This window comes from Hippopotamus amphibius, chromosome 9 (genome assembly GCF_030028045.1).
Source record: "Hippopotamus amphibius kiboko isolate mHipAmp2 chromosome 9, mHipAmp2.hap2, whole genome shotgun sequence".
NCBI lineage: Eukaryota > Metazoa > Chordata > Mammalia > Artiodactyla > Hippopotamidae > Hippopotamus > Hippopotamus amphibius.
The window spans coordinates 112,639,137-112,650,450 of record NC_080194.1 but is presented as its reverse complement, the minus strand read 5'-3'; the positions used below and the strand labels follow the sequence as shown (position 1 = coordinate 112,650,450).

The 11,314-nt window shown below is 56.0% G+C and overlaps 1 protein-coding gene across 3 annotated transcripts; it reads right to left on the bottom strand.

Annotated features, from left to right (window-relative positions):
* Window positions 1–720: 720 nt before the first annotated feature.
* Window positions 721–8,871, bottom strand: PRSS36 (serine protease 36). 3 transcript variants are annotated; one of them, XM_057747676.1, is made up of 15 exons: window positions 8,835–8,871; window positions 8,495–8,530; window positions 8,264–8,317; window positions 7,896–8,058; window positions 7,184–7,464; window positions 6,719–6,885; window positions 4,232–4,481; window positions 3,993–4,122; window positions 3,395–3,651; window positions 3,146–3,309; window positions 2,498–2,735; window positions 2,245–2,386; window positions 1,707–1,972; window positions 1,508–1,629; window positions 721–1,244 (listed from the first exon to the last, which is right to left on the bottom strand). In XM_057747676.1, the coding sequence occupies exons 1-15, from the start codon at window positions 8,869–8,871 to the stop codon at window positions 966–968; spliced, it is 2,586 nt and encodes an 861-aa protein (XP_057603659.1). In that variant the 3' UTR covers window positions 721–965. The 3 variants fall into 3 exon arrangements, with proteins under 3 accessions (XP_057603659.1, XP_057603660.1, XP_057603661.1); XM_057747677.1 differs by having other exon boundaries at window positions 3,164–3,309; XM_057747678.1 differs by lacking the exon at window positions 1,508–1,629 and having other exon boundaries at window positions 1,894–1,972.
* Between the last annotated feature and the right edge of the window lie 2,443 nt (window positions 8,872–11,314).

Below are 11,314 nucleotides of genomic sequence, written 5' to 3'. Positions count from 1 at the left end.
TTTGCCGTTATTCTGTGCTAGAACCTCCTCTATGACTTTTTCCTGAGCCCCAGTCCATGTGTTCTGCTCCATGTTGGGAACACTTTGTGGGCTGGTCTCCCACGAGGTGTGCCGGGACTTAGCAGTTAGCAGGGAATAGGGTTGAATTAATGCAGGGAGGTGCACTGGTAAGGGGGGGAGGGAGGGAGATGTACATATGAAGGACTCTTGATGGGGCCCAAACCCTGGGGGCACTGGGCAGGATGTGGTGGACCTTGAAGGGTACAAGTGTCACATGTGTGCACTGGGGACACTGGAGGGGAGGACGCTGGAGGTGGGCACGCTGGGGCTCCACGCATGGGGGTGTGAATATGGGGAAGCTCCCTGTGGGCACAGGATCTGGCAGACAGACCCTGCATTGCCAGATTCCCAGACCCTTCCTCTGAGCCTCCCCCTCAGTCCTCCTTGCCCTGGGGAGAGGGGCAGCAGGGTCTGAGAGCTAGGGCTGAGGTGTCCAGCAGGTGCTGGGGATGCTGACTCTACTGGGGAGGTGACACACACCCAGCTGGCCGCTCAGCCTCCCCCGCCCTGGGGCAGGAATGAGGGGCAGCTGCCACGTTATCAGGGATACATTTCCTGGGAGCCCAAGGCCTGACTCACAGAGGCCCAGGTAGGAGAGGCCCAGTCTCTGGGGCTTCCCCGGGTCCCTCCGCCTGCCACCAGCCACCACAAGGCCACATGTCCATGTTTACAACTTTATTGTCCGCTGGTTCCCACTGCCTTAAGAATGCCAGGGCCCAAAATAGCTGGGCACTGAGGCCCAATTATCCAAAGCCGCTGCAGTCTAGGTGGGTGGGGGTGCTCTGGAGGTTCTGGGTAAGGCAGGCGAGCCGGTTGGCCCACATTCCAGCCCCACTGGGCGGGAAGTGCAGGGCTGGAGGGGGTGGGGGAGGTGAAGGGGAGGTGGCCCAGGGACCTTGGCCCCCTCAGCCCTGGGTCAGGGAGATCAGTAGCAGCAGGAAAAGAGCAGCCCGAGGGGAACCTGAGGCACTGGCCAGGTCAGGTGGACAGAGGTCGCCGCCTTCAGGGAGCCAGTGGGGGAAGCCACTGGGGGTCAGGAAATGCGCCTCCCCCACTGTCTGGGAGATCCAGGTCTCTTCAGGGCTGATGGCGGCAAATAGCTCCTGGCTGCCTCGAATAGCCATGCCCACGAGGACCCAGGAGCCTCCCTCAGTTTGGCACAGGAGCGGAGGTGCTGAGGTCACCTACAGTATCAGAGCCAAGACCAAAAGGGTCTCTTACCCTTCCTTCTGGTCCCCTGCACCTTCTAGGGCCCAGCCACAAAGCACTGCTTGTCTCCATCCTCAGGCATCTTGGCCACTGGTCTCTCTCAGTATTCAGCCAGGAAGCACTGCTTCTTCCCATCTGAGACCCAGCACCCGAGAATTCCAACCCTGCTCTCTCCCTGGTGTCCAGCTGCCCAGCACTGCCTCTCCCCTCCCTGGACCAGGATACCCAGGCCCCGTACCTCACACCTGTCCTCCTGCCCCTCTGCATACTGGACACAGAGAGTTCCAGGGGGCAGAATGCCCTGATAGAGGCAGTGACAGAGTCGCGGTGTCAAGATGGAGACGGCAGCAGCCACAGGGACTAGAGAGAGGAAGGAAGGTTGTCCCAGGGATTGTGGCATCCAGCCACTTCTCACTCCCAGGACCCGGGGCTCTCACCTCGGTCCTGGGGGTCCTTCCAGCCCAGCACCCAGCAGCTGGCCCCCAGGGGGGTACCCCCTGGGTGAAGGCAGATGGGCAAGGCTGATGGGGAGGGCTCCACCCGGGAGCTCAGCTCCAGGAGGGCCAGGGGGGGCCGAAGTCCCAGGTGCCGGGGCAGGTGGATGCTGGTGACCAGCCGGGATACCTGGCGGCTCTGTGGGATGGGGCTGGCCCCTGCCCGGCCCAGGTACACTTCAATATAAGGCACTGTTGTAGAGCCTGGCCTGTGGGAACAAGTTCCACTGTCACTTCCTGTTCCCCTCATTGCTGATGAAGTCCTTCCCAGCCCAGGGGAAAGGGTGGAATGACCCTCCAGGGTCATTCCACTAACTCCTTCATTATTCCTCCTTCCAAATCTCTCTTCTGTCTCAAAATACTTTGCAGCAATTTCCCTTTGCTATAAAAGCCCTAAAGGGGGAACAGCCCACTATCGTTAAGAGTCCTTTGGCCCATCTCTCAATTTTTCCCTCTTGCCAGGGAGATGGGTGAGACCTACCTGAGGACACAGTGAGTGGCTGCCAGGACCCAGTCTGGGCCCACAAGGATCCCAGTGCAGACTTGCTCTCCAGCTATGTGCACCTCTGCCAGCCAGGGCCACAGAACCCCCATCGGAGCCGGCTCTGGCCGCAGGCCACAGGCTAGGGAGAGGAGGTGACCCCTTAGTGGCAGCCCCGCAGCTGACCCCCAAAGCCCCTACCATGGATCTAAGCACCCGCAGGAGCCCCTAAGCCCCAAATGCCCCTCCTCACCACCATGTTCTGTGTAAGGGGGACAAGTCTGTGTCTCAGTCTCCTCCCCCTCAGGGCCCCAGTCCCAGGCCAGCTGGTCCTCCAGGTAGGCTCCCCGAGTCACGTGGCTGATCCATGAGCCGTGGGTCTGCAGCGGGTAGAAAGCTCTGGGACGCAGGCAGTCACTGGGGAAGTCTCTGATTCCAGCCAGGAACCAGGTGCCCTCTTCCCGGCACAGGAGGCTCCAATGAGAGTAGTTCTGCAGCGAGAGAGTGTGTGTGTCATCAGCCTCTCTGTGTGCCAGCTGATGAGGGGATACCAAAGGTCCTGAGGCTTTCCTGGATTCCACACCTTTCCGTACTCGGACATAACAAACCCCACCTCCTCCAAGCCAGGCTCCAATACTAACCTGTGGAAAAAGTCGGCCCTCACTTTAGGATTCTCTTTAAACCTAGGGGTAGCTAAAGGTGCCGCCGCCCGCCGCGCCAGTCTCGGCCCCTCCCCAAAGTCCTCCAGGGCCAGGCTCCGCCCCCATGGCGTTCTGGCCCCGCCTTAACCCCATCTCCGCCCCCAGAACGCCGCGCCCAGTTCCGCGTCCCTCTTAGGCCCCGCCCCAGCCCGCCCCGCCTTCTCACTCATACCCCCGTAGGCCCCGCCCCCACCGCGTACCCAGCAGCGGCCCTCCACCTCCTCCTCCTGGTAGGCGGGGCAGAGCGCTTGCGGCGGCACTCCCGGCGGCGGCACTGACGCCCCCTGGCTGCCATACAGGCAGTGACACCACCAGGTGCCCAATAGCTCCGCCTCAAGCAGCGAGCTGGCTCCGGGAGCGGGTTCTGGGAGAGAGAGGGAGGGAGCCGGCGCTGCCGCCGCGTCCGGCCCGATTCCGCCCCGCCCTGCCCGCGCCGGGCTCCAGCTTACCCCCGCGGCCCCAGCGAGCCAGGCGGCAGCGGCTCCCGGGCAGGAAATAGTGTTCTAGGTGGGGGAGGCACACTGGCCGCGGGGCCGCGCTCAGGTTTACGGGCGCGCGCAGCTGCAGCAGCGCCAGGTTCGAGGCGTCGTCCCACGAGGCGTTCTCGTGTGGCACGAGGCGCGCCACCTGCTCCGCGCGTGGGCGCGAGGGCAGCAGCACGCGCCAGGCGTCCAGGTCGCGGGGCGCGCGGTCTGAGCTGATGAGGCTGCGGGATGGGGAGACTGGGGACGTGGGCTGGGTCCCGCACACTCAGCTCTAAACCTCCACCCTTAGACTCCGGATCTCCAGGCAGGATTTTGCATCCCAAACCTGAGAACTGTGCATGCGGACCCCCGCCCCCCATCCCGGGTCGAATTTGTATTAGCCCTCTGTTCGCGCCGGAGAGAGACTAGGACTCCGAATTTTGAGCTGGATCATATACCTCTCAATGGTACCCCACACCCCTACCCCTGGCCTACCCAGGGGAAGAGTTGGGACCAGTTAGATAGTGTCTCAGACTGATGGCAGAAGGGGCAAGAATCTGCCCGAGATCTGGTTTTCACTCACCTTGGAAAGCAGCTGGCAGGTGCCAAGACCCAGCTTTCAGACACCAGTGCCCCATAGCAGGGTCTGGATCCTGGGACCACCACCTGGGCTTCCCAGGGCCAGGCCCCTGGCCTCGGGGCCTTCCCACACTCTGAGGGGTGAGAAGCCTGAGTGAGGGGGCCTCCTGAACCCCAGGCAGTTTCCACCAGAATTCAAATCTCCCAGATCCAGCTGACATCCGGGGGTCCTGCCCCCCTCACCTGGCAGGGCGATGGTGCAGTTCTCATCCGTGGGCTCCGGGAGGCCTGACTGGGGCTGCGGGGACTGGGTGGGAAAGGCAGGTCCAGGCTCTGAGCCCAACACCTGTTCCCTTATCCATGCCTCATAGGAAGCCACAGCAGTGAAGACTCCGGGGCGGTTCCTCCGTCCACAGCCAAAGCCAAAGCTGGTGATTCCCGCCTGGAACCATCGGCCACCTTCCTTGCAGACCAGGGGCCCCCCAGAGTCTCCCTGATGGTAGATGACTCAGTGTCATGGGATCAGCCCAGGGACCCACCAGCTTATACTGGATCACCTTGCAAAGGTTCTACACCTCTTCTGGTTGGCCCTACATACAGCCACCTTCTCCTAGAAACCTTTGTCAGCTGTGCCGTGTTCTGTATAATCCCTACAACTCTAAACAGAAGAAAGCCTTGTAAAGCAGAAAGGCTGATGAGTGGTCAAAGCCAAGAGCACCAAGCTAATGTATTAAAGGCCATGCCGGAGAGGCCTGCAGGTCTCACTCAGAGCCAAATGATTCTTGTTCAATAAATAGTTCAAACAAACTCTGTCTTTGATTTCTAAGTTGTTAGAATTCCTTGTTAAGTTGTTAAAGTGGGACTTCCTAGGTGGCGCAGTGGTTAAGAATCCTCCGCCCAATGCAGGGGACACAGGTTCGATCCCTGCTCCAGGAAGATCCCACATGCCGTGGAGCAGCAAAGCCCGTGCACCACAACTACTGAACCTGTGCTCTAAAGCCCATGAGCCACAACTATTGAGCCCATGTGCCACAACTACTGAAGCCCACATGCCTAGAGCCCGTGCTCTGCAACGAGAAGGCACTGCAATGAGGAGCCTGGACACCACAATGAAGAGTAGCCCCCACTTGCTACAACTAGAGAAAAGCCCGTGTGCAACAATGAAGACCCAATGCAGCCAATAAATAAATAAATAAAAAAAAATTGTTAAAGTAAATCAGAGATGCCAGCATTCAGGAGGAAAAGACTTGGAAATAGGCTATTAGAAAAGCAGCAAGAAGGGACAGTTTGAAGTCAAGCAAGGAAGAAGAACTACAAGGAACAGATACTAAAACAAGGGTTCTGGAGCCATTTAATACTGGGGCGTTGTCCCTAAGATATCACTGTGTTCCAGGTCAGGCATCTCTGTGACCCGAGGAGGGTTACAAAGAAGGCTCGGAATCATCTAGGATTGTGCTGTCCAATATGGTAGACACTAGCCCCATATGGCTATTTGAATTAATTAAAATTAAATAAAATTAAAAATTCAATTCCTCAATCACACTAGCTACCTTTCAAATGTTCAATAGCCAGTGTGACTAATGACTCATCCTGGACAGTGCAGATAGAAAATATTTCCATCATCATAGGAAGTTTTATTGGACAGCACTGGTGTAGAAGATGAATTGTTGGCAATCCTGTTCAAGAAAGTGGGATTACGTCCACAGGTCCTGGAACTTCATAATTGGGAGGGACCCTGAAAACCATCTAGCCTGAGTCCCCATCACCACCATGCATGCTTGAGTGCCCTCAAAAGTATGTGCCACTCGAGGAACATTTCTGGGGAAAATGGTTAAAATATATCATGTTTGGGCCTTCAGCAGGTTATCTGGAAAATTCCCTTCTGTGAAGGATTAATTCACTTTTAAAAATAACTACTTCAGACTTCCTAGGTGGTGCAGTGGTTAAGAATCTGCCTCCCAATGCAGGGGACTCAGGTTCGATCCCTGGTCCGGGAAGATCCCACGTGCCACGGAGCAACTAAGCCTGTGCGCCACAACTACTGAAGCCTACGTGTCTAAAGCCCGAGTTCCACAAGAGAAGCCACTACAATGAGGAGCCTGTGCACCACAATGAAGAATAGCCCCTGCCTTCTGCAATTAGATTGTGTGCAGCAACGAAGACCCAATGCAGCCAATAAATAAATATATTAAAAAAAAAACACTGCTTGTTGAGTATCTACTTAGTAACAGGTGCTGTGCGATAGGCTAGGATATGGGATAATATAATAGTAATAATAATAATAATAATAGCTAATACTTATTTAGCTCTTACTAAGGACCAGGCACTGTTCTAAATGCTTATCACATGTACAAATTTATCTAATCATCATAAGCTCCCCACGAGTAACACTATTATCCCCATCTTCCAGGTGAGAAAGTCTGCACAGAGGGAGGTTAAATGACTTGGCCAAAGCCATTCAGCTAATAAGCGGTAGTGCTCAGCTTCTAACCAGGCCGACATGCCAGAGTCTGGCATGTGACCACTGCACTATGTTGCCATCAATAACAGTGCCCATTTATAGAGCCCCAAGTCCTGTTCATTTGTAATCCGCACACCAATCCCATCTATTGGCAATCTTGCCCTCTTTTTGCAGAAGAGGATCAGAAATATGAGAGATGGGATCCATCTGTTCCTCACACTGCTTCCTATTGATAAGGCAGGCAGGCAGGTGCAGGGGCCTCCCCTCACCTGGCAGGTGTCCCTGCGGCCTTCTGGGTAGCCAGCACACAGCATCCCTGGCAATAGCTGGAAAGTGAGATTGAAAGGGCCTGGCCGGCTGTAGAGACACTGACAGGCAGCCTCTCCCAGCAACCTTAGCTTCACTTCTTGGAGCACCCAGGGGACAGGCAGGGGGTCTGTAGGCAGAACCAGAGGAGAAATGCTGTGTGGCAGGAGTGCAGCCCCCTGTTCCCCAGGGCTCAGCTTGGTCCCCTCCAGCTGCCTCCTGGACATCTCTTTCTCGGTGTACAATGGCACCTGAGCTCACTGCATCCAAAACCAACGTCCCCTCCTGCTCCTCTCTGCTCCTCTTCGTACATCCCCATCTCAGAAACGGTCCCATCAAGCACACAGTGAAGGCTGCCCTGGGCCCGCACCTGGTAGGCTCCACCTCTCCAATAACCCACCTCCTGAGACGCCCCCCTCCCCACTTACCCGTCTCCTGGATGTCACCCCAGCCCGTGGCCCAGCAGGCGGTGCCGTGAGCAAAGCGGTGCGAGGCGCGGGGCAAGCAGACCGGGCGCACGGCGGGGCCCAGCCTGGCGGGCGAGGCCAGGCGCAGCAGGGCCACGTCGGCGCCCCGGTCCACGCTGCTGTAGTTGTCCGGCACCAGGATGGCTGCCACCGCGCGGACATGCGCGCCGTCCAGGGGCCCGTCCTGGGAATGCACGCCCAGCACTACCGACCACTCGGCCGCGGGCTCCAAGGTCCCGTTCCTGCACCGAGGTCAAGGCGGGATGGGGTTAGGCGGTAGGCTCTCGTGGGGGTGGGAGCTGGGAACTGGGAGCTGGGGAGAAGGTGGGGTCAGCGGGAAGCCAGGAGGGGCGGAGTCCCACCCAGATTTGGGGCTGGGGCAATCCGGGGTTGAGGTAGATTCCTGAAAGGGGGAGGAGCGGTTGCGATTTGGGGGTGCTTGACGGGGGGCATTGGAAAGACGGAATTCAGACTATTTGGTGGAGTGGTGGGAGGAGTCTGCTGGCAGCCTCACCACACTCAGAATCTGGATGCCCCGAAGAGAGCTTAGCTTCAGGGGAGGGCAGGGAGGCGGGGGCAGCTGGGCGCCAATTTAGCCTTGAGTCTGCAGGCTCCAGCTGCGGGGTGGGCTTGGCTTTTGAAGGAGAGGGGCTGGACGTGGGCGAATACTCACGTCACGAAACAGTGAGCGGCCGAGAGGACCCAGGAGGGGGCGATGAGGGCGCCCCCGCACATGTGGCCCCCGCCCCGATGCAGGCTCACCTGCCACGGCCAGGCGCCCGGCTGCGCGTCTGAGCCCCCCATGATTCGGCCAGAGGGCTCAGGGCGACCGCAGTCTGCAGTGGAGGAGGAGGTCATTGCCCACCTCTGTCCCCGACTCCAGAGATCCGGGTAACTCAGGGCAAAGCCCCACCCCCCACTCCAGTAACGTTTGCACCCTGAAAAAGGTGCAGAGAGAACCTGGGCACTTCTAAGTTTCTGATCACTTCCACCTCCCTCTCGCGTAGCCGGCCTTAACCTCCTTCAAGATCTGAGGACCACCCCTCCCCGCTTCCTTATCCAGATCTTCAGGTTCTTCCTGGGTAGGACTGAGAGCTGGGAATCAGAGGGTAAAGAGAGGATGATACTGGTGACATACAGCCCTTGACAATGCCCAGCCACCATCTTCCGACTTTCCTCTTCCCCAATTCCCTGCCCTCTCAGCTGCCCTGCCGGCACCCTCCCATCCTTTCTGCCTCTGCAGGTGATGTTCCCCTGGTCCAGCTGCCTTACCTGAGTCCTGGAAGGCTCCTAGAATGGGACTGATGGCTGGAAAGATGGAGGCAGGAAGAGGCTGGAGACCTACACTTACAATGTGCCCTCCCTGACCCCTCCCAGCAAACTTTACAGGTACTCCACCCCCCATGGCACCCGGGCCTCCTTTCCTCCTCCTCCCATATACAGTACTATTCCTCCCCCTCCGGACACCTCACTCCCACCTTCTTCTGCTGTCCTCCTCCCTTACCTCCTCTGACACCCCAGTCCCCAGGCAGAACCCTGGAGTACTGCTTTCCAGCTCCCCAGATGCTAGAACCCAGCCCCCTTGTAGCCATGCCCTGTCCCCTGACGTTACCGAGGATTGCAAGAGGGAGAAGCAGGTGCTGGGACATGGTATATTTGGGTCAGCTGGAGGCACATAGATAGGTGAAGATCTGTTCCTTGCCACTGCTCTGTCTCTGCCTAGGCAGCTCGTGACTCCTGATGGTCCCAGGAATAGCCCCACCCTCCTTGGCTGGAGCCCATCTCTGGGAATCTGAGTGGATCTGGGGCTAGAAGGAGGAAGTAGGAAGCCTGAAGTCCCCACCCAGAGACCTGTGTGCATCTCGCATCTCTAGAGGCCCAGGGTGGGGGTAGGAGGTAGATGTCCCAGCTCCAGGACACCTACTGGGTGGGGGAGGGAGGAGTGGAGAACCTGCCAAGGTGGAAGGAGAGGACAGCCAGGGGCTGGGAGGCCAAAGTTCTGGGTCCTTGGTGAGGCAGGGCTGCAGGTCAGCAGTGGCCCTTGGGACAGGGAAAGTGGCCCCTCAGTGGCGTGACTCACCTGAGACTTCTTCTCTCTTTGGGGTGCGGCTACCCCAATGGCTTGGCCTTTTCTTCTCACACAGCTCTGGTTACTGGAGCTGCTGGCCAGGTCTGGGACGGGAGCCCTAGGGAATTCAATCCCATCCCAACAAAAGGATCACAGATTCCGGCAGGTTGGGCAAGACATAGGATTCTGGGAGGGGGCTGGGCAGGCTGGTAGTGCTGAAAAAGACTCTACCCTTCTTTGTGTTAGCGTAAATCCTCAGGTGTTCTGCCACTTCCTCTGTGTGACCTTAGGAAAGTCACTCAACCTATCAGTATGTACAGTAGGAATCTACTTAAGAAATATGGTGCCTCAAAGAGGAATTGAGGAGAGTTTAATGAAGGAAATATTTACAGAATGGGGAAACCAACTATTTAGGGAATGGGGAAACCAACAGGGATGGTGAAGCACCTGGAGGCTAGCAATTTGGAGAGCCTTGCCTGAAGAGGCAAAGAGAGGGAGCTGATACTGGAATCGGGAGAGAGCTGGGCTGCAGGAGAAGGCCAGCCCACAGGAGTGCCTTCAGTGGAGGAATGCAACCTTTATCAACCTGTGGCTCAGCAGGGAGGGAGCTGGGAAAGAAAAGTCCCTCTCTCACTCTTCTCCTACCCTCTGAACACCTGCCAACTCCTCCCATCAGCTGAAACCTACCAGAAGTCAGAGTGCAAGGGAGCCCATGATGTGGCCCACAAAGGTCACCCTCTGGGGGAGCAGATCAGGATGGAGACGTGTAGGCAGTGGAAATGGGGGGGTCAAACAAAAAGTATCCACACACATATATCTATTTTCTTATCAATAATATAAGTAATATAATAATATTATCAATAATATAAATTATCTTAATAATAATAATATTCTATTTGTCCAGTTGCCCTAGAAAATAGAGGTCTAGGTGAAGCCTACATGCTTTTGCTTTTTTGGGAGGTACAATCCCAGGGCAGTGAGAGTGAGGGAAAATGAGAAGTCTATCAGAGAGAGAGGAAATGCAAATACAGAGACCCAACAATTGACTGGATTCAGTTGCTAATCTTGCTAACCTTAGCTAGTGCATGGCAGGCAATGAAGGTAAATGATGTGGTGTGAAAATTAATGAAGGGAAACCTCACTGGAATGGAGTTGGGAGGCCAGAAGGGGGAGCTCTCATGCACATACTACTTGATGTCAATACAGATCCCAAGTGGAAGAGACAGTACTTTGCATCTCCAGCAGGAGGTGACACGACACTTCTACCCAGAGCAGGAGGAAGAAAGATTTTTTCCCTACCTGGCAACAGCTCAGCCAATGACAGACTGTCACAACTTAGCCAATGAAAAACCACTATACTTTGAACTCCCAGTTTCTTCCAATGGAGTTTCTGTTTATAACAGACCCTCTCAACTGCTCCCTCTCCTCTATAAAAGAGTTAACTCTCCTTTGCTTTACCCAGCTTGCCTGTGGTTTGCCATAGGTGCATGTCCCCAATGCCAATTCTTTGTTGCTCCTGAATGAACCCATTTTGCTGATAAAATAACTGGCTGTTGTATTATTTTAGGATAACAGGGATAACAGCTTCAGACTTGTTAACAAAAGCTTGGGTTTGTTTTTTTTTTAAATTGTTGCTGCTTGCGGGCTTTTCTCCAGTTGCGGTGAGTCGGGGCTACTCTTCATTGCAGTGTGAAGGCTTCTCATTGCAGTGGCTTCTCTTGCTGTGGAGCAAGGGCTCTAGGCACGTGGGCTTCAGTAGTTGTGGCACATGGGCTTAGTTGCTCTGAGGCATGTGAGATCTTCCTGAATGAGGACTGGAACCTGTGACCCCTGCATTGGCAGGTGGATTCATTTTTTATTTTTATTTTTTTAAATTTTTTAAAATTTATTTATTTTTTGGGGGGGGTACACCAAGTTCAATCATCTGTTTTTATACATATATCCCCGTATTCCCTCCCTCCCTTGACTCCCCCCCCCACCCTCCCTCGAGTCCCCCCCACCCTCCCCATCCCAGTCCTCTAAGG

Coding starts and splice junctions, on each gene's coding strand:
- PRSS36 (XM_057747676.1), bottom strand. CDS start 8,871: ATGTCCCAGCACCTGCTTCTCCCTCTTGCAATCCTCG. Junction 3,310..3,394: donor GGCTCGCTGGGGCCGCGGGG/GTAAGCTGGAGC, acceptor TCTCTCTCCCAG/AACCCGCTCCCGGAGCCAGC. Junction 1,245..1,507: donor GGCAGGAGGACAGGTGTGAG/GTACGGGGCCTG, acceptor CTGATACTGTAG/GTGACCTCAGCACCTCCGCT.